The sequence below is a fragment of the Leuciscus leuciscus genome (genome assembly GCF_965113295.1).
Source record: "Leuciscus leuciscus genome assembly, chromosome: 17".
In the NCBI taxonomy this organism is placed as follows: domain Eukaryota; kingdom Metazoa; phylum Chordata; class Actinopteri; order Cypriniformes; family Leuciscidae; genus Leuciscus; species Leuciscus leuciscus.
Genome location: NC_138741.1, coordinates 13,074,976 through 13,096,781, shown reverse-complemented (window position 1 = coordinate 13,096,781; position 21,806 = coordinate 13,074,976). Strand labels below are relative to the sequence as shown.

General features: G+C 36.1%; 1 protein-coding gene across 2 annotated transcripts in view; it reads right to left on the bottom strand.

Annotated features, from left to right (window-relative positions):
* The window catches only part of ltk (leukocyte receptor tyrosine kinase), a 54,944-nt gene that overhangs the window by 7,017 nt on the left and 26,121 nt on the right, over window positions 1–21,806 (bottom strand). Inside the window, exons 8-28 of one of the 2 annotated variants that reach the window (XM_082142909.1) lie at window positions 21,212–21,312; window positions 20,148–20,308; window positions 18,436–18,530; window positions 16,812–16,892; window positions 16,251–16,425; window positions 14,801–14,951; window positions 14,585–14,716; window positions 14,161–14,317; window positions 11,434–11,616; window positions 10,733–10,831; window positions 8,456–8,608; window positions 8,242–8,355; window positions 4,927–5,113; window positions 3,661–3,751; window positions 3,503–3,567; window positions 2,742–2,871; window positions 2,410–2,507; window positions 2,141–2,233; window positions 1,892–1,993; window positions 1,037–1,171; window positions 660–750 (exon numbers count right to left, since the gene is read on the bottom strand). In XM_082142909.1, the coding sequence (XP_081999035.1) occupies window positions 660–750; window positions 1,037–1,171; window positions 1,892–1,993; window positions 2,141–2,233; window positions 2,410–2,507; window positions 2,742–2,871; window positions 3,503–3,567; window positions 3,661–3,751; window positions 4,927–5,113; window positions 8,242–8,355; window positions 8,456–8,608; window positions 10,733–10,831; window positions 11,434–11,616; window positions 14,161–14,317; window positions 14,585–14,716; window positions 14,801–14,951; window positions 16,251–16,425; window positions 16,812–16,892; window positions 18,436–18,530; window positions 20,148–20,308; window positions 21,212–21,312 (2,594 nt within the window). The remainder of the gene's footprint in view (window positions 1–659; window positions 751–1,036; window positions 1,172–1,891; window positions 1,994–2,140; window positions 2,234–2,409; window positions 2,508–2,741; window positions 2,872–3,502; window positions 3,568–3,660; window positions 3,752–4,926; window positions 5,114–8,241; window positions 8,356–8,455; window positions 8,609–10,732; window positions 10,832–11,433; window positions 11,617–14,160; window positions 14,318–14,584; window positions 14,717–14,800; window positions 14,952–16,250; window positions 16,426–16,811; window positions 16,893–18,435; window positions 18,531–20,147; window positions 20,309–21,211; window positions 21,313–21,806) is intronic. The other variant, XM_082142910.1, reaches the window with a different exon arrangement.

The following is a 21,806-nucleotide window of genomic DNA, read 5'->3' as shown; positions in this document are numbered from 1 at the left end:
GTTTCTTCTTTCCACTGGTTGTAAGAAGTGTTGTTAGTTAACTAAAACTTTGACAAATAATTTTCATTCATTGAAACAGAGCTGAAATAAAATAAAATCTAAATATCTGATGAAAATGTAAACTCAAAAAACTTAAATGAAAATTTGAAATGTTGATAACTAAAAAAAGTATTATTTTTGTAAAAAACAAAATAAATAAATAGGCAAAAAATATTAAGCTAAATAGAAATATAACAAAAAACCAGAATAAAAACAACAACTAAAACATAACAAAATTACTAAAACTAAAATAAAAATAAATAAATAAAAGCTAATATAAATTAATTACAAAATGTCAATAAATACTATAATAGTATATAAATAATACTAAAATAACACTCACTGGTTATAAGGCAATTTATATTTAAAATGTATAATGATATCATTATAAAGGCAATTTTCTTTGTAAAACTGCTTAGAAATGATATTTCCTGTAAAAAGATTCAACACACATTTTTTTAAAAACAATTTAAAAGGATATTTAATTTCGAAACGTGCTTGTAATAACATGCTTAATAATTTTTTAAACAGTGTAAATGATTCCTTATACACAATATATAGGCTAGCTTTCTTTATATTTGACAGAAATCCAGATCTGTTCAATTCCAACTCTGTTTTACCTGTGTACAGTAGTTGATCCTCTCTAAAATAGTAGTAAAGTTTGGTCGATGTTCTGGGCAGTGTTGCCAACACTGCGTCATGATCCGGTAACTAAAAGAGAACAAAATCCCAAACCAAATCCTGTTTTATTAAAACAGATTAGGCACATTTCACTAACGCTTTACAGCTTCTAACAGTACATTTTTCAATTACGCTTATTTAAAAGATACACTATGTAACTTCTTTTTGTTAAAAATTGACAAAATTTATAAAATAAGACATCATAAATCCATCTTCCAAACCACTAGACGAGTGTCAAAAGTCACATAGTGTACCTTTCAGGTAAGGGCTGAGATCCATTTTCAATTTGAGTAACAAATCTGCTATTGTCACTTACACAGGTCCTGGGCAGCTCTTAGGAGGATCCATACGACCTCCACCTGTTACAAATTCCAGTACTTCCTGATTGGTCTTGCAGGGATAAGGCATGTATCCAAGAGAGAAAATCTCCCACAGTAGTACCCCGAAAGACCTACAGATGGAGACAAATTGTATGTAATTATTAATGACTACAATTTCTGGCATCTGGTCTCTGCAGATGATATAAAAAAAAATCGTTGTTTGTATTTAAATAGGCAAATGCTCAAGAGTCTATTGGATCATTGCAGTGATTATAATGTTTGTAGCATTTTATATGTTTGGCAACAGTTCTTCTAACCCTAATTGATGGAGCGTGTAGCTTTTGATTTCTTAAACAACCATGTAGAAGACACATCATTGCTTAAATTGTTGAAAGAATGGTTGGGAGGGAGCATGAAGAATAATTTTCACACATGAATTGGCACCTCTGAGTCCAGACCTTAAATTCATTGAAAGTCTTTGGGATGTGCTGTAGGAGACTTTACAGGGTGCTTGACTCTTGCATTGCCAATACAAGATCTTGACCAAAAATAGATGCACCTCTTGATGGAATTAAATGTTGTGATGTTATTTTTGGTCAAGATCTTGTATTGACAATGCAAGAGTAAAGCACTCTGTAAAGCACACACACACAAATTATTACAGTTAATAAATTAGAGTGATTAAGAGGGAGTAATAATTTAATAAATATTATACATACACAGTGTGTATTTCTATGTTTTACCTGAATCTTGGACATAACAGTCCAAAGCACTAATCAATTAAGTAAAAAAAATTAAATATTTAAACCATTGCTGACAAAATATGTTTTTTTTCAGTAAACTAGTATTACCAGGTATCAGTCTTGCATGTAAAAATGCCTTCTAGGAAGGCTTCAGGTGGCATCCACTTCACTGGCAACATGGCACGGCCACCCTTCCTATAGTAACTCGCCCTGCAATGCAAAAATACTCAATCAATGCCTGTGTTCATTATTATACTTAACAGGTACTAAACCACACACAATTTTTTTTAAATAAATAAATAAATAAATAAATAAATGAATGAATGAATGAATGAATGAATGAGATAGTGAAAGCACCTGTAAATATCTCGAGCCATCCCAAAATCTCCTATTTTAGCCACTCTCTCTTGACCAGGACAGGTCAAAAGACAGTTTCGTGCTGCAATGTCCCTGAAACACACAACAGACATACATGCTTGACTTATTATATGCGTGCGAGACATCAAGGTCAAGGGCTGCAGCGAGTTAATGACGTCTACAATCCACTGAAGAGCGATTTCCACTTATTCTGACAATGAAGGCTACTTGAGGGCAAAGTTTACTCAGGTTTGGCAGTGAGAAATCACCTGTGGATGAAGTGGTTCTCTTCTAGGTAACGGCAGCCAAGTGCAATGTCTCTGGCCATCTGAAGAAGATCCAGCATACTTAGAGAAGATGGCTGGTTCTGTAGGAAGACAAGACGCTAATCTTTCTGAACAAACAATATATATACACATACATATATACACACATACACTACACTTACATTTCTTAATAATAAATGGCACATGGTTTAATATGGTTCCATTTCTAATGCAAAGTATGTTCCACACATGTGGCAAACCCACATCATAAAAGCGAAATGTGTGCTAACTGATAAACAGAGGATAGAATAATGTCTATACAAACAAACACTCACAGTTCTGGGTCGGTTTAGTCTCAAGAAGCTCTTCATGTCTCCTCCTGTCATGAGCTCCAGCAGTATGAAGCGAGGCAGGATCTGCAGACTGACTCCGATACAGCGCACAATGTTCTGATGGCTGAACTTACTGCAGACACAAAGGATGAAGAGATAAACTCAAATGGACTATTGAATGGAAGAACGGGTCAGCTTGTCAAGATAGTGCCAGAGTTACATAATAAGGTCATTTCAAATTATGTGAAATTACATGTCTAATTTATATTGGTTCACATTGGTTTAGAAATAATATTTAAGCACCTTGAAGACTATTAATATTATTATTATTATTATAAAGCACCTTGAAATAAAGGGTAACATATGTGTGAGTCAAAGCCAAATGAAAATCAAAATATCCTCTGGAAGATCTAGCCCATGCAATGGAAGTATGAAGGATATGATAATTAACTACAACACAGTTTGCTCAGAAAACTATGAATCACTTAAAAACATCTGTTGCCTGACTAAAGATGATGCCATATGCTCAAAAACAAACAACAAATGTGAACCTGATAATCGTAACAAATGAAAAAAGAAAAAAAAAAGAGAAAAGATTTCATAACCTAAAGCGAGTTTGACTGAGAGCAGATGATTGAAATGACAATGCCATTTTCTGTCTGTCACACACATGTGCGGTCATTGCAATGCTGTGTGTGTGTGTGTGTGTGTGTGTGTGTGTGTGTGTGTGTGTGTGTGTGTGTGTGTGTTACAGCCAAGCATACCTCATAATCAAAGCTTCCATTAGGAAATCCATCTCATCCTGCTCAGAACAGATTTCTGGAAGAGTCTATAAGAGGGATGGAGAGAGAGAAAACACAGAATCAATTAAGAGAAACCAGAAACTGCTTTCAAAGGCAAAGGTAGATCTGGGAAAACTCACCTTTATCGCAACCTGCATGGCTGTGTTTTCTCCATTCATACCCAAAACCTGTCCTTCATACACTTCCCCAAAGGCACCGTGTCCCAACGCCCTATAGTCAAAGACCCCAGACAGATACGTATTACTCACATGTGTAAATATGGAATTAATTTCCAGTACTTTCACATGTCATCACAGAATATTAAAGGAATATTCCAGGTTGAATATGATCGTTACATACTGCAGACCTCCAGTGTAAATGCAGAACTGTCAGCACAATTTGTTTGTTTTATGTATGTCAGTCAACATTTATTTTTTGCTGTTATACATGCCAGATATGCTGTCAACAGAACTCAACTTGTATTAACCCAGAATATTATTTTAACTAATAAATGGACCAGCGCAACCTGTGGCAAGCTGCATAAACAGCCACTATGTTAAGACTAAACTAAGATGTTTCTTACTAACTAGTCTGACCAACTAAAAGTTAGCCAAGGCGGGTTCAAATTAGACCAATCTACGTTTTTATTTAACTGACTTAGACTGCTAAAACTAGTCTTACAAGTTAGTCATCTACATTTTTTCTTTAAGACTGTTCATAACTTTTTTATGTCACCGACCGGGTTATATTTTAAAAAATTCACAAATTCTGAATGGAATTTGTGTAATTTTGTAGCATGGATGCAAATGTGATAAAACATGTTAAACAGAGTTGAGAGCATTACAAGGCCGCAGTGGATGTATAGGACTTTCAATTCAAATTCTGCAGAAATCACAGAATTTATACGTAATTCTGCACATGCAGATTGTGTGTGACTTATGGCTTGCATCGGAATTGAAGCAGCAATTTTCCGGATACCAACCATGAGCTTTAATCACCTTAACCTTGATAACATTAGTTAATGCATTAAGTATCATAAACTAAAAATAATACTTTTACGGCATTAATGTCACTTTTACAGCATTTATGAATAGTTTAATGCTAACTTCCACATGTAACATTATATATTTTACTTGATTTATCTAAATTAATATAAACATATATTATATTATAATTATATTATAACATGAACCTAGAATAATAAATGCTGAAAAATATGTATTTTAAAATATATTAAAATAAAAAAACAGTTCTTTAAATTTGTAATAATGTTCCACAATATTATTGTTTTTACATCAGATAAATGCAGCCTTGGTGAGCATAAGAGACTTCTTGCAAAAACATTTAAAAACTCTTACAGACCCCACACATTTGAATGGTTCTGTACATCTACACAGTATAGATACCTGAGAAGGGTGATGTTCTTGCGTGGCACCTCCTTAAGCTCGCTCAGTGAGGCCGCCTTGCCAGCAAAGCAGTAGTTAGGGTTGTAGTCAGTCATTATGGTGGACGAGCGAATTTTGCTAAGCTTGTACTCTGGGCTCTGCAGACGAATTCTGACAGCATGCAGGTGGTTCTTCTTACGATAATATACTGCAAAGAGAAAAACACAACAGGAATCAGCAAAAAGGGAACATGCTTTTAAGGTGTTTTCTTTAGGAGTAAATCCACCTGCTTAATTTGCATAATTATTGGTCTCAGAGTACGATGCGGATAAGATGATGATGCATCCTAAAAGTGTCTTTCAATAGGCTTTCAGCATGATGGTAATTTTCTCAGAGATACAGCCATGTGCACTTATGTCTCCCCATTGAATTCTATCAAGATGACAAAATTGTGCATTTTAAAGCCCCTCAGGTGAGGGCTGAAGCTCTGGGCCTGTCTGTCAGCAAGCGATCGGGCAGGGTGGACTCACCCTCAGTGGAGGCTGCCCATGTCCCCGATGCAGGTTGGTAGTCTGCTGGGGAGGGCGCTGCGTGGAGGTGAGAGGTCCCCTTTTGCCGTCGGGCTGCTGGCGCAGTGGCGCGAAGCGAAGCCGGCAGGAAGTTGACCAGGTATTAGGGGTGCGAGAGGGGAAGCCCGAGCAAAGACTACCAACCTGCATGGGGGAGATCTCAGGGGAAGACACACAATTAGCATCCAGTGGAGCTCTGCTAACTAAGGACCCAGAGACCGTGCTCTGCTGTTAATATTTGACTTTTGAGGTGGTTTTGTGTGCATGCCGAAAATGAATGTCCAGAATATACAAAATAACCATTTTATCGAAAAACATGCATCAGATGTAATTTTAGAGGTCTGTTTCACTTCTCTTTAATGATTTGTGTAATGATAAGTCTTTATTTATCTTACAAATACATATAAAACGTGTGATGGCACAGCATTGTACAGTTAGTGCACAAGTCAAACAGACAATATATGTTTTTTTAAATCAAACATAAGGAGCATACTTGATATTAAGCATAGTTATTAAAAAAATAAAGCATTTATAATGATGAGTCCATTATATATATATAAAGTTAGAGCATTGTGACAGACTGTTGGTTTAAGGCATAAATCAATCAAGGGTTTGGGAAATTGAGTTCACTGGGATTCTAGATGAAAATTACAGTAAATAGTGATTTCTAGGAATGCATTTTTATTTATTTATTGACATTAAGGTGATGGTAAAAGCAGGTCATTTCTTCCTATTCAAACAAATACTGTTTCTATGCCAAGTTTCTGCACATTATAATGTTTCAATGCCGGGTTTTCATTTAAGCATATACAATTTTAAATTGCAATGTTAGAAAAATAAATAAAAAATACTTATATATAATATCAGCTATCATTTATGTTCTCATACTGGTTTTCATATCTATTTAAAGCCAATAAAATATTCTGAGTGATTATGTGTAATAAATGAATTATCAATATAATCATCAAGATCTATTGGTGAATCCCAACTTCCCAAGTCATTGCTTTTTACTTTTGATATAAATGCTTCTAGAAGGACTTTGACCATTTTTTGTTTCCCTTTACGAGAAGTAAATTCAAAAGGTCAGTATGTTGGACTGCCACCAGCACAATGGAAGTATTACAAATTGTAACCAATATTTCCATTAAAGAAAAAAAATCATGATATCCTCATTAATTCCAGAAGATGCTCACATTTATAGGGACAGTGCATTATGACACCCTCAATATTCCCTCACTGTCCTGTACTGGAAAATAAACCTTTTTTTAAGCATAAAATGTTGTTGAAAGTACAAAACACACAAGTTAAATAGCAGCAATTGTAATTAAGATACTGGTCAGCACGTATTTACAAAAAAGCCCATCTGTGAGACTACAGTTAGTTTTGACAATAATTTGGCTTAATTGTTTATTTACATTTAATATCAGAGTCCATGCTTTAAGGTTAATAGCAGTCCCTGTCTTAGTTCCCTACTCATTCCTTTAAGGGGTACTGTGCAACACTACATAATGTAGTTAGTTAGATCAAAAACAAGCAAGCAATTTGTAAAGAAATAAAATAAAAAAATAAAAATAAAAAAACGACAACTCTGTTCAAAAGCCAAGATAACACAACCTGTGTGAAATTAACTAAACAGCAAAAGCAACGGACAGAATGATGAGAAATAAGTAAATATATGTGAATATTGCCACAGGTCTAACTGGTAGTTTGATTTTTTAGCATGGCTTAAAGCTTCTGCAATACACAATGTATGTGATCGTTTTTAAAAAAGGGTGTGAAGATTCACGTCATTCATATTATCCTGTGTACACTAGGCTTCAAAAGTTTGGAGTCAGTAAGATTTTGTAATATTTTTGAAAGGAGACTCTTATGCTCACAAAGGCTACATTATTGAATACAGTAAAAACAGTAATATATATATATATATATATATATATATATATATATATATATATATATATATATATATATATATATATATTGTGTTTTATTTGCAATTTATTCCTGTGATGGTAAAGCTGAGTTTTGAGCATCATTACTCTAGTCATAAGTGTGACATGATCCTTCAGAATTCATTCTAATATACTGATTTACTGAAAACAGTTGTACCATTTAATATTTTTGTGAAAACTGTGATACATTTTTTTCAGGTTTCATTAATGAATAGAAAGTTTAATTACATTACAAATGTCTTTACTGATAATTTTGATCAATTTAATGCGTCCTTGCTGAATATAAGTATTCATTCTGAAATAATTTTATTGATGCCAAACTTATGAACATAAGTTCATCGTGTGTCATTTCCCACTATATTACTTGCGCCCTTTCCCACAGTATTAAAAGTGGTGTATGAAATTTGGCCACATAATTGTCCGTAATGTTTGTTTTTTAATCATGTCACAGTTTTGTTCATGTCACATTTTTAAGCTGTTAAAACTCTTTTCTTTTAGGATTTTGAATGATGAAACACTAATGCCCAGTGGCTCCAACAATTTAAATAATTTTTTGTACTTGCAAAATAATTATAGGGTATGAAGAAAAAAAGTCACTAACTTTGTTTATAATTTCTGCTGCCTTTCCTGTTGTTATTATTGCTTCTACAAAATCTAAAAGCACCGATGTTGCACTTGCCTGAATGTTCTCTTCTGGGAAATGCAATTTTATTCTAAATCTGTCCTGCAATGCCACTAGGACTTAGACAAAGCATGTCAAAGACGATGGAATGTTGACGGCACAGAGTTGACGCAGAACTGGAAGAATCTCTTACTGAGCATGAGGCTGGCACATGTGAGAACGACACCCGTAACTACTGTGGACGCGATCACCGCCAGGATAAATATCAGGGATGGGGGTCCGTCTGCCAGGGAGCCCAATGGAACAACTGGAGGATGACATCATGAGGGACGAATTAGAAATATTTCAAAACAACTGCATATATAAACATGCTTTTGAGAGCGAATAGACACAGGCTGTTTAGGTACCTATGCAGGTGACGTTGTCTGATGCAAGAACCTCGTCGCTGTCACACAGGCAGAGGATGAGTCTGGTCTCTTCATCACGCTTACAGCTCTGGGTCTGACAGTGGCTACAATTCTGATACACCTCGATCTCAGCTTCCCCATGACTCTCCATGGCTAGAAAACATGAAAACACATCAATACTGCACAGTAGCTGTGCAAAACCTCAGTGCTTCTGTCTAGGGAGTCTTTTTATCTGTATATAACTGCTTTGAGCTAAATAAAAATGATGTGGTGAAACAAGCAAGATAACTATTAAAGTAATATGTTACCCTGGACCACAAAACCAGTCACATGGGTAATTTTTTTAAATTGAGATTTATACATCACATGAAAGCTGAATAAGCTTTCCATTGATGTATAGTTTGTTAGGATAGGACAATATTTGGCCGAGATACAACTATATGAAAATCTGGAATCTGAGGGTGCAAAAAATATCGTCTTTAAAGTTGTCCATTTAGGTTTACGATTGTGCTGCATTCACTCACAAAAATAAATGTTTTATATTTAAGGTAGGACATTTTCTAAAAATCTTCATGGAATATAATCTTTACTTAATATCCTAATGATTTTTGGCATAAAAGAAAAATCGATAATTTTGACCCATGCAATGTATTGTTGGCTATTACCACAAATATACCCCTCCTACTTGACTGGTTTTGTGATCCAGGGTCACAAATTAGTTTAAAGCCCCCATGAAGTAATATATATACACAGTATATATATATTTGGTTTAGTGTATTTGCTATGATACTATGTATATGTTAATGTACTTATATATTCTATAAGGTTGACAAAAACATTTGGCAGACATTTAAAATGTAATATAAATTGTAATATAAAATATTATTTGCCATAGTCTAATTAAAATACAGTTGTACGTAATAAAATATTTGGTAATACTTTATAATAGAATGAACAAAAAAGATCACATTATAAACTAATAATTAGTGAATTAACTAGCAACTAGTTGCCTTTTTGAAATTTTTGAAAGTGCCCCTATTATGCTTTTTCAGATATTGCATTTAATGTAGTGTGCAATATAGCTGTTTGTGAATGTAAAAGGTCTGCAAAGTTTCAAAGATCAAAGTGCATAAACAGAGTTATTTTCTCCCAAAAGAAAGAATCGATTGTGAACTGCCTGAAACGAGCTATCAGTAATTCCATCTTACTTCCTGCTTGAACCTATGTTTGTAACAAATATGCATAATGCAAGCCTATGGTCTTCATTAGCTGCCCCCGAACAAAGATGTCATCAGCTGAATTTGATTTCACCCTTTACAACATGTTCATGAATCAACGTCTTTGTTGATCCTGGAACAAACCAATCAGATCTGAGGGACAAGCTTACAGTTTATGTCAAGTTAATGCTTACAACAAAGGTTAGGTGTTTCCACATCAGTGTTATTATTATTATTTCACTCTGATTTTATGGATATGTTGTATAGAAAATGTAAGTGCTTTGTGACCTTGGATGCATGTAAATCTGTTGTGGGAGACCTCGCAACCCAAATTAGGAACCTTCAAAAAACGCATAATGGGGGCGGTTTAATATATTTGTATTTACTAATATTTTAAGCATTTTATATTGTTTGTTAATGACTTAAATTAAAGTTATCATGAAGTATTGACAAAAATCTGTGCTTGGCCTCACAAGCAATAGTCAGTCTAAAATCTATCCCTTTACTCCAAACACACTCACAGTAATAAACAGTGGCGCCAACTTTAATAAGTCACATAAGGTCTTCTATTATCTACCACGAGTTTCATTTTCTCAATTTCACATTTATTACTGAATCAGTGTGTGTGTGTGTGTGTGGGGGGGGCGGGGGGGCCTTGTTAACCCTACATTATGGGGAAAATGTCCCCACAAAGATGGCAATATCTGAAATCTTTGTGGACATTTTTTGGACTCCATGAGGAAAACAGCTTATGAATCATACTAAGTGATGTTTTACTAGAGTTAGTAGTGTGTACACAAATGTAGTTCTCAAAATCTGCTAGATCCTGTGACTGTTTCTAGACTTTTGTAATAAAACGCCACATTTTATTAAAAACTGAAGGTATGTAAACTTTTGAAAAGGGACTTTTTTTATTACCATTTTTTAAGACGCTATCATTTTTTATTTAAGATGTTATCTTGCTCTTAAAACTGCTAAATGTCTTACAGATGTAAGGGGTATGTAAACTTAATAGCACAACTGTACACCATTATAGACAGTCTATAGATTAAGGCCTGACCTGCCAGCGGTTGTAGAAATATCTTTCCCATGGGGTGAACAAAAGAGACACCATCTTGTCCATCTGCTGTGATGACATCAAGAAGGGGAGCATCACCACCTAGGCAAAAGTGACAAAGATAAATATTCATTCATTACATCAGCTAATCCACTTCCTCAAAAAAAAAAAAAACGTTTGGATTTGATTGGTTGCGAATGCACGTGGCATTTTACAATTGCTGTACAATAATCTTCTTTTTAAAAGAAACATCTGCCTCACAAACCAAGTAATTTAGTGATAACTCACAACAGATCTTTGTTTTATAGTATATTTCAGAAGACAAAAAAGCCTCAATAATGATTCTGTAACTTTATAGAACATCTGAACTACAGTAGGATCTAAACATTTTCTACATTTTCTATGAGATACTGCTTTTGCATACAGCGTGTAATATAAGGGTCAGAGTTTAAAGTAAGTAAATAAAATACTATAATACAATATCAAGCAATGTGTATCATATATGTATAATACAATGTTATCATTTTTAAAATGACACACTACCATTCACACTTGGGTTCGGTACGATTTTTTTAGGACAATTTTATTTGGCAAGGATGCATTAAACTGGTCAAAAGTGACATAACAGGCTTGAAGCACATCATTTTGTGTTTGTATGGTTGTGATTGTGACATATGTGCAAGTGTTTTTAATCTAACATTTACCTCTGTATCCTCCACCACCCCCTCCAGCGGTGCAAGCGCCCCCTCCTCCCCCAAATCCCCCAAATGTAGCCCATTTTAGCACTGACAGAGCCTCAGGACAGGATGAGCCTCCTTGACCACCTTCAACAAGAGCTTTCCCTCCCCAAGGGAGAGAGGATGAGTCACTCCATCCACCTCCTCCACCTGAATACACACACACACACACACACACACACACAATATTGAACTGCTTTTTTTATTCAGTACTAAGCATGTTAATTAAAAGATGTTCCACAGACAAGTTTGCAAATAGTGTTATTCTTTGTCTGCTCTCCTACTTTTTGTGCAAATTTGTCTATGAAGTGAGAGCCAAGAACTGCTTTCACATGACAATTCTGCATTAAAAAAGCCTCTTCCAGATGTCAATCCCACAAAACATCCGTCATAATTTATAGGATTGTCAAAAGATAATGTGATCCTGGTGGCTAAACTGAAACAGCATCATCATATTGTTGAGAAAAAACTGGTTGGTAGCTAATGGAATTAAAGAGTCAATAAAACATTCACAAATTAGCTGGAAATTGCTGGAATAATACTTTCCCTTCATCCAAATCTAAACCGCAGAGTAATTGTTAGCATTCAAAGAAAGCAATTTTAATATTAAATCACAGTAAACAAGCAGTGACTGAGAGAAGACCCTCACCCTAATGCTGAACATATGGACAAAAATATTGGGACACATCTCTCAATTATTGAATTCATGTGTTTTGAGCAGACCCTATTTCCACAGGTGTAAAAAGTCAAGAACCTAGTCATGCAGTCTGCATTTACAAACATTTGTGCTCAGTTAATTCAAGCGTGGTACTGTGACAGGATGCCACCTTGGCAATAAGTCAGTTAATGAAATTTCATCCCTGCTAGATACGGTCCACGGTCAACAGTAAGTGGTATTATTGGAAAGTGGAAGCATTTAGGAACAGCAGCAACACAAAGGTGGAAGACCAGGTCTGCTAATTCCATAGCTGAAGAGTTCCAAACCTCCACTGGCATTAATATCAGCACAAAAAAAATGACAGGAGCTTCAAGGAATGGGTGCAGTGCAGCAGTTGCATGCAAGCCTCACATTGCCAAGTACAATGCCAAGCATCAGATGGAGTGATGTAAAGAACACCGCCATTAAACTCTGAAGCAGTGGAAACATGTTCTGTGGAGTGACAATCATGCTTCTCTCTTTGGCAGTCTGATGGGTGAGTCTGGTTTTGGCAGATGCCAAATTTAATGGGTTTGTTGTGGAAGAACTTGATTGGCCCACACAAAGCCCTTACCTCAACCCTATCTAACACTTTGAAGTGGAACGGCGATTGCGATCCAGGCCTTCTCGTCCAACATTAGTGTCTGACCTCACAAATGCTCTACTGGATGAATGGGCAAAAATCCCCATAGAAACACCCAACAATCTTGTGGAAAGCCTTCCCAGAAGAGTGGAAGCTGTTATAGAGGGTATGCATTGACGTCACTTTCCCGCCAGAACAACATTTCCCGCCTTTTCCGTTTTTTAAAAACATTAAAAATCTTACAGATCTAAAACTTTTGATCAGTAGTGTATATGTGCCTGATTTCGAAGCCGGGAAATACATAAAGCAAATTTGCCTGTGAACGCTTTATATAAATACAATATAGTTAGGTCTAAATCTGGGTGATCACTTATATCAATGTTATATATATCATCATATCATCTAGCCCTGAAACTTGTAGAGTTTTTTTCAGTGTTTCAGTGTTTCATCCAATAATGCAGAATATGGTTCTAGGGTGGGGGGAGGCCTTGACTTTTGTTTTTTTCCTTTTTATGTTTCTTTGTACATTTTTTCTTTTGTATGTCTGGAAAACGTTTAAAAATTCAATAAAGATATTTGTGGAAAAAAATTATAATGCAGAATATACGATGGTAAATATTTAATTGATGAGTTGTCAATACAATATATAACAATACAATATTTAGGGTATGATTTGATCCCGAATTCAGCATATTGACACAAAATGATAACTGCAAATCCACCTTTCGCTCCCTGGAGCCCAGTTGTTTCTGTGAATTGTACAGTCAATCGCAAAAGCTCTTTCCCATTTTGGATGTGTTTTGTGTGCTTTTCGCTGCATTTACGCTAAAAACCAATGCTGGCGCTCAGTCTTTTTGTCACTCAGTGGGCGTAACCGCAATCACTCCGGCCGACGGTGACGTCACACGCATAACCTCTAGTCTATACCAACACTATCTCACGACGAATTCGTAAAAATGTGACTGATTCATATAAATTCGTACGACCTCACTCGTACGATTTGTCTAAACCCCAGTGACGGTTAAGTTTAGGGGCGGGGTCAGGGCTAGGTCATTCGTACGAATTCATATGAGTTAGGCAACTCATAAAATATGTATGATTTAGCAAAAATATTACAAATTCGTACGAGTGAGGTCGTATGAATTTGTACGAATTAGCCACCTCGTAAAATTCGACCGAATTTCCGTGAGATCGGGTTGTCTATACTGTAGCTGCATAGGGGGACCAACTCCATATTAATGTCTACACTATGTATTTAAAATGCAATGTCATAACAGTCCCTGTTGGTGTAATGGTCGGGTGTCCCAATACATTTGTCCATATATAAATATATAATAGCAGAATGAGGTAATTTCCAAAATATTTTTTTCATTCAAGAAATACTGCAGTGAGCTGTGCTGTAAAGATACTGTACCTGCTGCTCCAGATCTGCCATTGACACCAGAGGCGGAGGTGTCATTCTCATATTGTTCCAGGAAAATCTGGTCCAGGCTGCTTTCAGGGTCCTCCAGGTAGGCCTTTCCTCCCCCTCCTGCTGCAATCAGTAAAGGCACTAGTTCCCCGTTCTCCATCTGCCCCCGGGCATTCCAAAAACAACATCAGAGTTACTTTTCATCCAAGTAAAAAAGAAAGCCAGACAGACCCTCATTTACATCTGTGTTTCAATTCAGATGACTCCAAATTATTTCAGGATGTCTCAAATATGCTTGTCTAGACAGGCACTATCAGACGACGACTGCTGTCCACATGGCTCCCCTTAAGGGTACTCACAAAGCTGTGATTGATGTTTTTAAAGATGTGTTTGAGACAAGAAAATTGAAAGAAAAGAAAGATCTTACCCGATATATGTATGTGGCTCCCCCACCACCACCACCGCCCCCCGCCCACTTCAAGGCCGAACCATCACTGTCAAAACCATCTTCAATCACAGAAGACTCGCCCAGACAGATTTTATGGGTCAGGGGGTTCCTCTGTACATACATGAAGACAACACTGAAATCTACAGTAGACAGAGCTATACATAAATGCTTTGTAAATAACCAAGTTTCACTCACCCCTGGACAGGCATCTTCTCCTTGGTGACCAATTAGGATATAGAGGATGTCCCCTTTCTCCAGTGGGAAGATAGCTGAGATGATGACACCATGTGAGCGCTTGTTATGGTTCTTTGCTCCTTTGCCTCCTGCGGCTCCATAGGCTGAAATCCTGGAGAATGAGGATGTTTCCTTAGAATTCCCAAAGCACTGAACTAACAGAGGACACACCTGCTATATCGAATTACTAATACCCATAAAGAGAAGCAGAAAGTAATTTAAAACAAACCTTAAAAAGAGTAACATTTGAAAACAGATGAACTATGGTCTAATTATACTGTATGTATATGGGAATGAATATTATATATATATATATTGTATATGTATTAGGGCTGCATGATATTGGAAAAAAAATTACATTGGAATATTTCATTTTTCTGCGATATATTATATGTATATTGCGATATAAAAACAATTTCACCAGATGAATGGCTCTATTTGAAAAGAATGAATCATTCTCCAGTAATTGGGATTTATCCCTCGCAAGGGGATCCTCATTCTTGAGGGTCCTTGGCATCACAACATTTGAAAATATACTATTAATATACCAGTAGTATTAAGCTATTAAATCATAAGTGGGCCCAAAATCATCACCATTATCCCTGTGAATATAAACACTATCATTTTAATAACATTCAACTTAAGCTGAGCTAATCCTGAAATGTAAAAGCAAAGACTTTCATTCCCTCACACCACTAAGGTAGATAAAACTTCCTGTCTGGAGGCAAATATAATATTTTGTTATTAAAACCAGTCAGTGCTTAGGGCACCAAAACAAAAGGATACAATATAAAATAATTCAGTTTACGAATGAGGGATAGTCGGGGCTGGATCTCTAAATTTCAGTCTGGCACCCTGAATGCAATAGTATCACAACATAGTGTCGTCCAAGTTCATCTGATAGTTATCTGCTATATTTTCCTGTCTCCTGCATCTCCTCTCCTGCATGCCCTTCTTTCGCAGACAGTTTTGGAGTTGTTTTTAATGAGCTCCCATGACTAGCCTCTATAATCACTGTAAATCAGTTCAAAGGCTTGACTACACAGGGGCCAGATTAAGTGGAGTACAGGAAGAGATTTATCTGTGCCTACAGCCAGTGAGTCATGTCTCTCTCTGACTTTACAAAAATAAGTGAATGAGACAGAGGGGAAAAAATAGATGAAGACAGGAAGATAGTAAGGAACTGTTCACACCTGGTATTAACATCTGCTTAAATTAATCTACTTGCATTCGATTGGATTTTGAGGGGAGAATCTCTTTTTCAAGACCACATAGATCATGTGGACTTGTAACGTTAGACTTTGATCAAACAGCTTCTCCAGAAAGACCATGCATGTAGTACCTGCACAGTAGCTGTTTTTGAACCCAAGATTGACTCTAAACCACAATGATTTCCAGCTTCTAAACTTACTTGTACATGTTGGTAGCTGGGACCTTCCACATCTGAACCCCTTTGAGAAGGCCCTCCTTCCCCACCACCACGCTGACGTTGGTGTTACGGTAAGCGCTGTCACATTGTGCTTGAGTGGGGCCTAGCGGTCCGCTTGCTCCACAGGAAGTAAACCACCATGTTATAAGGGATGCCTCTGAAAATAAAAGACACTGCTTTCTTTTTTCATGCTTTTGAAAATAAATTACTTTTAATCAGCAAGGGGGTATTAAATGGATCAAAAGTGACAGTAAAGACATTTAAAATGTTACAAAAGATTTCTAATTCAAATAAATGCAGTTATTTTGAATATTCTGTTCAACAAAGAATCCTGAAAAACGAAATCTATAAAATATTAAGCAGCACAATGGTTTTCAACATTGATGATAATAATAAATGTTTCTTGAGCACCAAATCAGCATATTATAATGATTTTTAAAGGATCTTGTGACACTGAAGACTGGAGTAATGATGCTGAATATTTAGCTTTGCCATCATAGGAATAAATTACATTTTAACATTTCTTATAATAGAAAACTGTACCTGATGCCGAGGGTTCTGGTAGAGGGCTGAAGGAGTCTAAATTATGCAATAGTCCTTGTCCAAGAAGCAGTTCGTTTAGTTCTTTTAAACCAGAGGAGAACGAAGAACAAAGAGAGGAAGAAAAATGAAAGTGTGAGACGTTAGAATCAATTCTTGTGAAATCTTTTATTATTTTATTAATGTTTTGCCATTTTTATTTTTTGTTGACAAGACCAGCGATGTATTGGTGTCACGAACGGTGGCTGAAGTAAACGCATGAAGAATGGAGTACAACCAACTAACAGTCTTTAATAATAATTCCAAAGGTTAACATGCAGGAGAATTACAGAGTAATATCAACAACTATGTAAACTGAAACGAGACTGGACAATGGAACACAGGAAACTGAGAGCCTAAATATACTGAAATTAAATGAAACAGAACAAGTGTTAACTAATTAAGAACAGAACACAGAGAAAATTAAGCCAAAACAGGCTAGTGACAACTGGTTGCTGGTTTCCAAAATAGTCACCATCTTTACTAGCTTATCCAGCAAGACTTCCTTGGTCAACCATCTCCACTTGGACAATAATGCTTATTGTTGAACAGCATGGCTATGCTAGTCTATCAGTAAGACAGACACTAAACCAGCACAAGCAGGAATGTCCATGCTGGTCCAGGCTGGTTTGGTCCAGGAATGGACATTCCTGCTCGCCCAAATGATATAGTGTGGGGATTAGAGGGGATCTGAAAATATCAGAAGCCAGATTCATATGTTTATTACCTACAAGAGCACCACAGCATGTGTAGCAACAACTAAGCCACAGCGCTTGCATTTTACTATTTATATGATTAGTCTTTCTCCTATATTACAGAATAACTAAAAATAAAATCAATAAAAAGAGTATACTGTACAAGTAAAAAAGATAATTCTAGATCTCCAAAGTCCATGTCCATGGCTTTAATTGGGTTAGTTATGATGGAGAATGAAGGTGATGACTGAACACAGACCGTGACAGTGACAACATGACAAAGAACAGGAAGAGGAGGACTAAATAGAAAGCTAAAGAGGATATTTAATGAGCAGATGGCTCAGGAATTTCTCCAAATCACAGATTATGGGAAACAACGTTAACAAGGATAGTAAATCTTGAATTTCACATGTCTTAAACGTAAATTAACAGGCCCATCAATTCCTGCGGTCAACCGTGGCACCGCAACAATCCTGATTCTGAGGATTTATAAAGTACTCAGAAAAGCAGAAAGTCTTTTGTTGTCATTTTTACAACATTTGCAGATTGCGGAATACGAAAGCAAATAGGGAGGTCGTCTTATCGATTCTCCCATCCTTCAAAACCAATCAAGCAGAATCTACATCAACCGCGTTATGAGAACCATCTCCCACTGCGAACTGGAGACAGCGGTTAGACATTATGTGAGCACATCGCCTCTTAAATTCTCCATCTGTCTTACTAACTAAATTTTTGAACACGCCTTATATTTTAATGGTTGGACACAATTATGAGTTTAATACTGTAGTGTGGTCAATAAACTTGTGCGCTATGGATGGGCATATGGGCCATTATTCTGCAAGAAATGAGTGTCTGTGTGCGCATACTGTACATGTGTGAAGCAGAAAGTTTACCTGTGTCAAAACATGCTGCACTTAATGAAATGTCATCGAGCGCAATGTCAGCCTGAGATCCAGAAGTCCAGAAAGTCTGCACTTTAAGATGGAAGCTGTGCACAAACAAATGACAAATATTTTAGAATAAGAGCAATGGGCCAAATCAGTGTTGTTAATGTAAATAGTCTACATTAAAATTAAACAAAATAACTGTAGTTTACACTGAGTAAAGCTCAACTCCTAATTTACATCACTCTAAGCAGGGCAAGACTTCCTTTGGGTAACATGCCTCCTCCTAATTTGACTTTGTATCTAAGGCAGCACCAAATTTCTTCTCTGGTTAAAAGCTCATTCATTTTAACATTTTTATCAGAACAACATTGATAAAATCAGAACAGTTTGGAGGTTAACGGAGTTAATTTTTGTCATGACATAATAGTGATGTGTGACTTTATATTATGTTGGACATTTATTAACTGAGTTAATGCAGGATTTGTAGGGCCCACAAGTAAAGGCCAAAGTATACTTCACTTTTTACGCGTGGGTCAGCATTCCGTGCGCGTGGCGCGAATTTCATCTTCAGAAGTGCCACCTTGTGGATAAACTAATTACTGCAACAAAAAAAATTAAATGCGCTTCTGGACCTGAGCGTAAAATGTGCATTTGTTTCCGCCATGTTAGCGGACAGATCGGATTTTTTTTTACCAATTTTTTTTTTTACATTGAGAAATAACAAATTTACGTACAAAATAGGCATTGAACAAACAATATTAACAATTTACAATTCTCAAATGGCAGACATAGTTGCAAAATACAAAAAGTAACAGCAATGAAGTCTCAAATCAAATATACAATCATAGCGGACAGATTGTATATTCCCGTCAAGGCAAGTCGCACGTCATTGAAAAGGTGACGGTGGCGAATGACGTCAACTCAGGTGGACACCAATTGCAATCACATGACTCTTTTCAATGGTGCAATGGAGGACGAAGGCTCAACCCAATGTTTTGCTGACCTCTGAATGTGGTGCAGAAAGCAAAAGATTGAATTATCATTTCATCTGCGTCCATTGCAAATCGCGCCATTTTCACTTCCTTTTCGGCCTAAGGTTTTCCATGTCAGTACGTCTAGTTAGGGATGTTTAGACAAGTGTATAGTGTAGATATCAGATACGAGTCACTCTAAAAGAAGATGTAAGCTAGTCGTAAAAAAAAAAAAAAAAAAAGCCTGGATATAGTCAACAAATCGGAATTGGGCATCAAGACCTGCAGTGTACATGTAGCCTTTGGCAGGGATTCTGTTCATTGATTTGTGAGGGATTCCCAACATTTTTTGTCAGCTTTGAACCAAATATTTAATTGAAGTACCACCTTAAATTAAGTTGATATTTTAATGCCATTTCTTTGACGCCAGTTTATGGCCACATGATATGCAGGTACACCACCTAAATTTTATAAGGCACAACAAATTTAATATTTTTTAGGTTTTATCAACTCACAAACTCCCTTCAGTTCCCTCACTAATGCCCAGGGGTTCGCAAATCACAGTCAAAATGCATATTTAAATAGAATACTTGATCTTAAAATCTTGACAGATCTAAAGAGTTTTAAAATTAAAGTTTAGATGAATGATTCTGTTAATCATTTGACAGTCCCTGGGTGTTTTCTTTTCTTTTACCCCAGAACAGTGACAAGATGGACCCTGTTTACCTATTCATCTATTCATCTCACCTATTTAAGATCTTTGTAATCGGCAGAATGATCTTTTGCCAAGCGTCCTTCCAGTGTCCGGTTCTGTTCCACATAAGCGTAGGTGCTGAGATTCCCTTCTCCTCCACTGACAGGAGCACCGTTCCATTGAAGTCCCCATACAGGTACAGAGAGAACTGAAACTGCACAGAAAACTTCAGTAGTTGAGCATCTGCTACAAGACCAGATGTCTCAGAATAATATCTTATTCATGGAACATCAAATGTAAAATTGAAACTTTGGCTCAATGTAAGATTACTCTGTGTAAGCTATTTGTAGATATTCTGTACAGATGTGTCCCTGTTTTCATGGACAATTAACTTGAAATCTGACAAAAAAGCAAGGTCTCAAAAAAGCAAAAAAGTCTCAGAAACCAAATATTGTGGCACAGTAAAAACCATTTTATGTGGATAGTCAAACAAACTAGTACCATTAAAAAATTTGGGGTCAGTAAGATTTAAATTTTTTAAATAATATTTTTATTCAGCAAGGAAGCATTCAATTGATGTGACAGAAAAAGTGACAGAAAATACATTTATAAATGTTACAAAAGATTTCAAATTCAAATAAATGCTGTTCTTTTAAAGTTTCTATTCATCAAAGAATCTTGAAAAATTGTATCATGGTTTCCACAAAAGCACAACAAGAAAGGTGTCTTCAAATCATCATATCTGAATGAATTCTGAAGGACCATGTGACACTGAAGACTGGAGTAATGGCTGCTGAAAATGATAAATTAAGTACATTTTCAAATATATTCAAATAGGAAAAAAGTTATTTTAAATTGTAATAACATTTCACAATTACCATTTTCACTTGATCAAATAAATGCAGCCTTGGTGAGCAAAACAGACCTTTTTTAAAAATCGTATGACCCCAAACTTTTGAAAGGTGGTGTAGGTATAAATCATTAGAACATAAGGCAAGTCTTGTCTCAATTGTGAATTTGAGATCATTGATATAAAATCATGAATATTTATTAGTTGTAGTTCACTCACACAGCATTAATATTCCTCACAAACCTTTGACTGTCAGCTTGAACTTACCTGACAGTCCTGATTGGTTATAGTTGAAGGGAGAGCTGGGCTTTGAACCAACGCCTCACTTTCATCACCATCACCTCTGACCTTTAAGAAAAGGAAGTGCCCTGAGGCGAGAAAGGATCAGTACTCTATTGAGTGTTCAGATATGGTGTGCTACAGCTTGCAAAACAAAAGCTTAAAACCTCTCCAGAATGGACTTTTAAACACAGTGCTGACAATCTTATAGAAAGGTAGAGTTTCTCACGCAAACGTTTTTCTTAAAGGGTGCATTTCAGTTTAACAAGTTGGAATACAACTACCCAGCCATAAACTGGACTTGGACACCTGTACTGTGGATTTGAGATCATCATTCTTGCATCATTCTACAGATACATCACATAAGCTACAGAACTATTCTCCTATAGCCTGTAAATCATTACGACTCCTCTTAAATATATCATGTTAAAATCACAGATGCCATTAACTCATCATGAAAATAGTTCTCCTTTAAACATTTTGGATTCTCATGCCATGGAAAATCCCATTGGTGATATTCATAACTAAAAGGATTGTCTTGCTTAGGATGAATGTGAACAGACATTTAAAATATGGTCTTTCT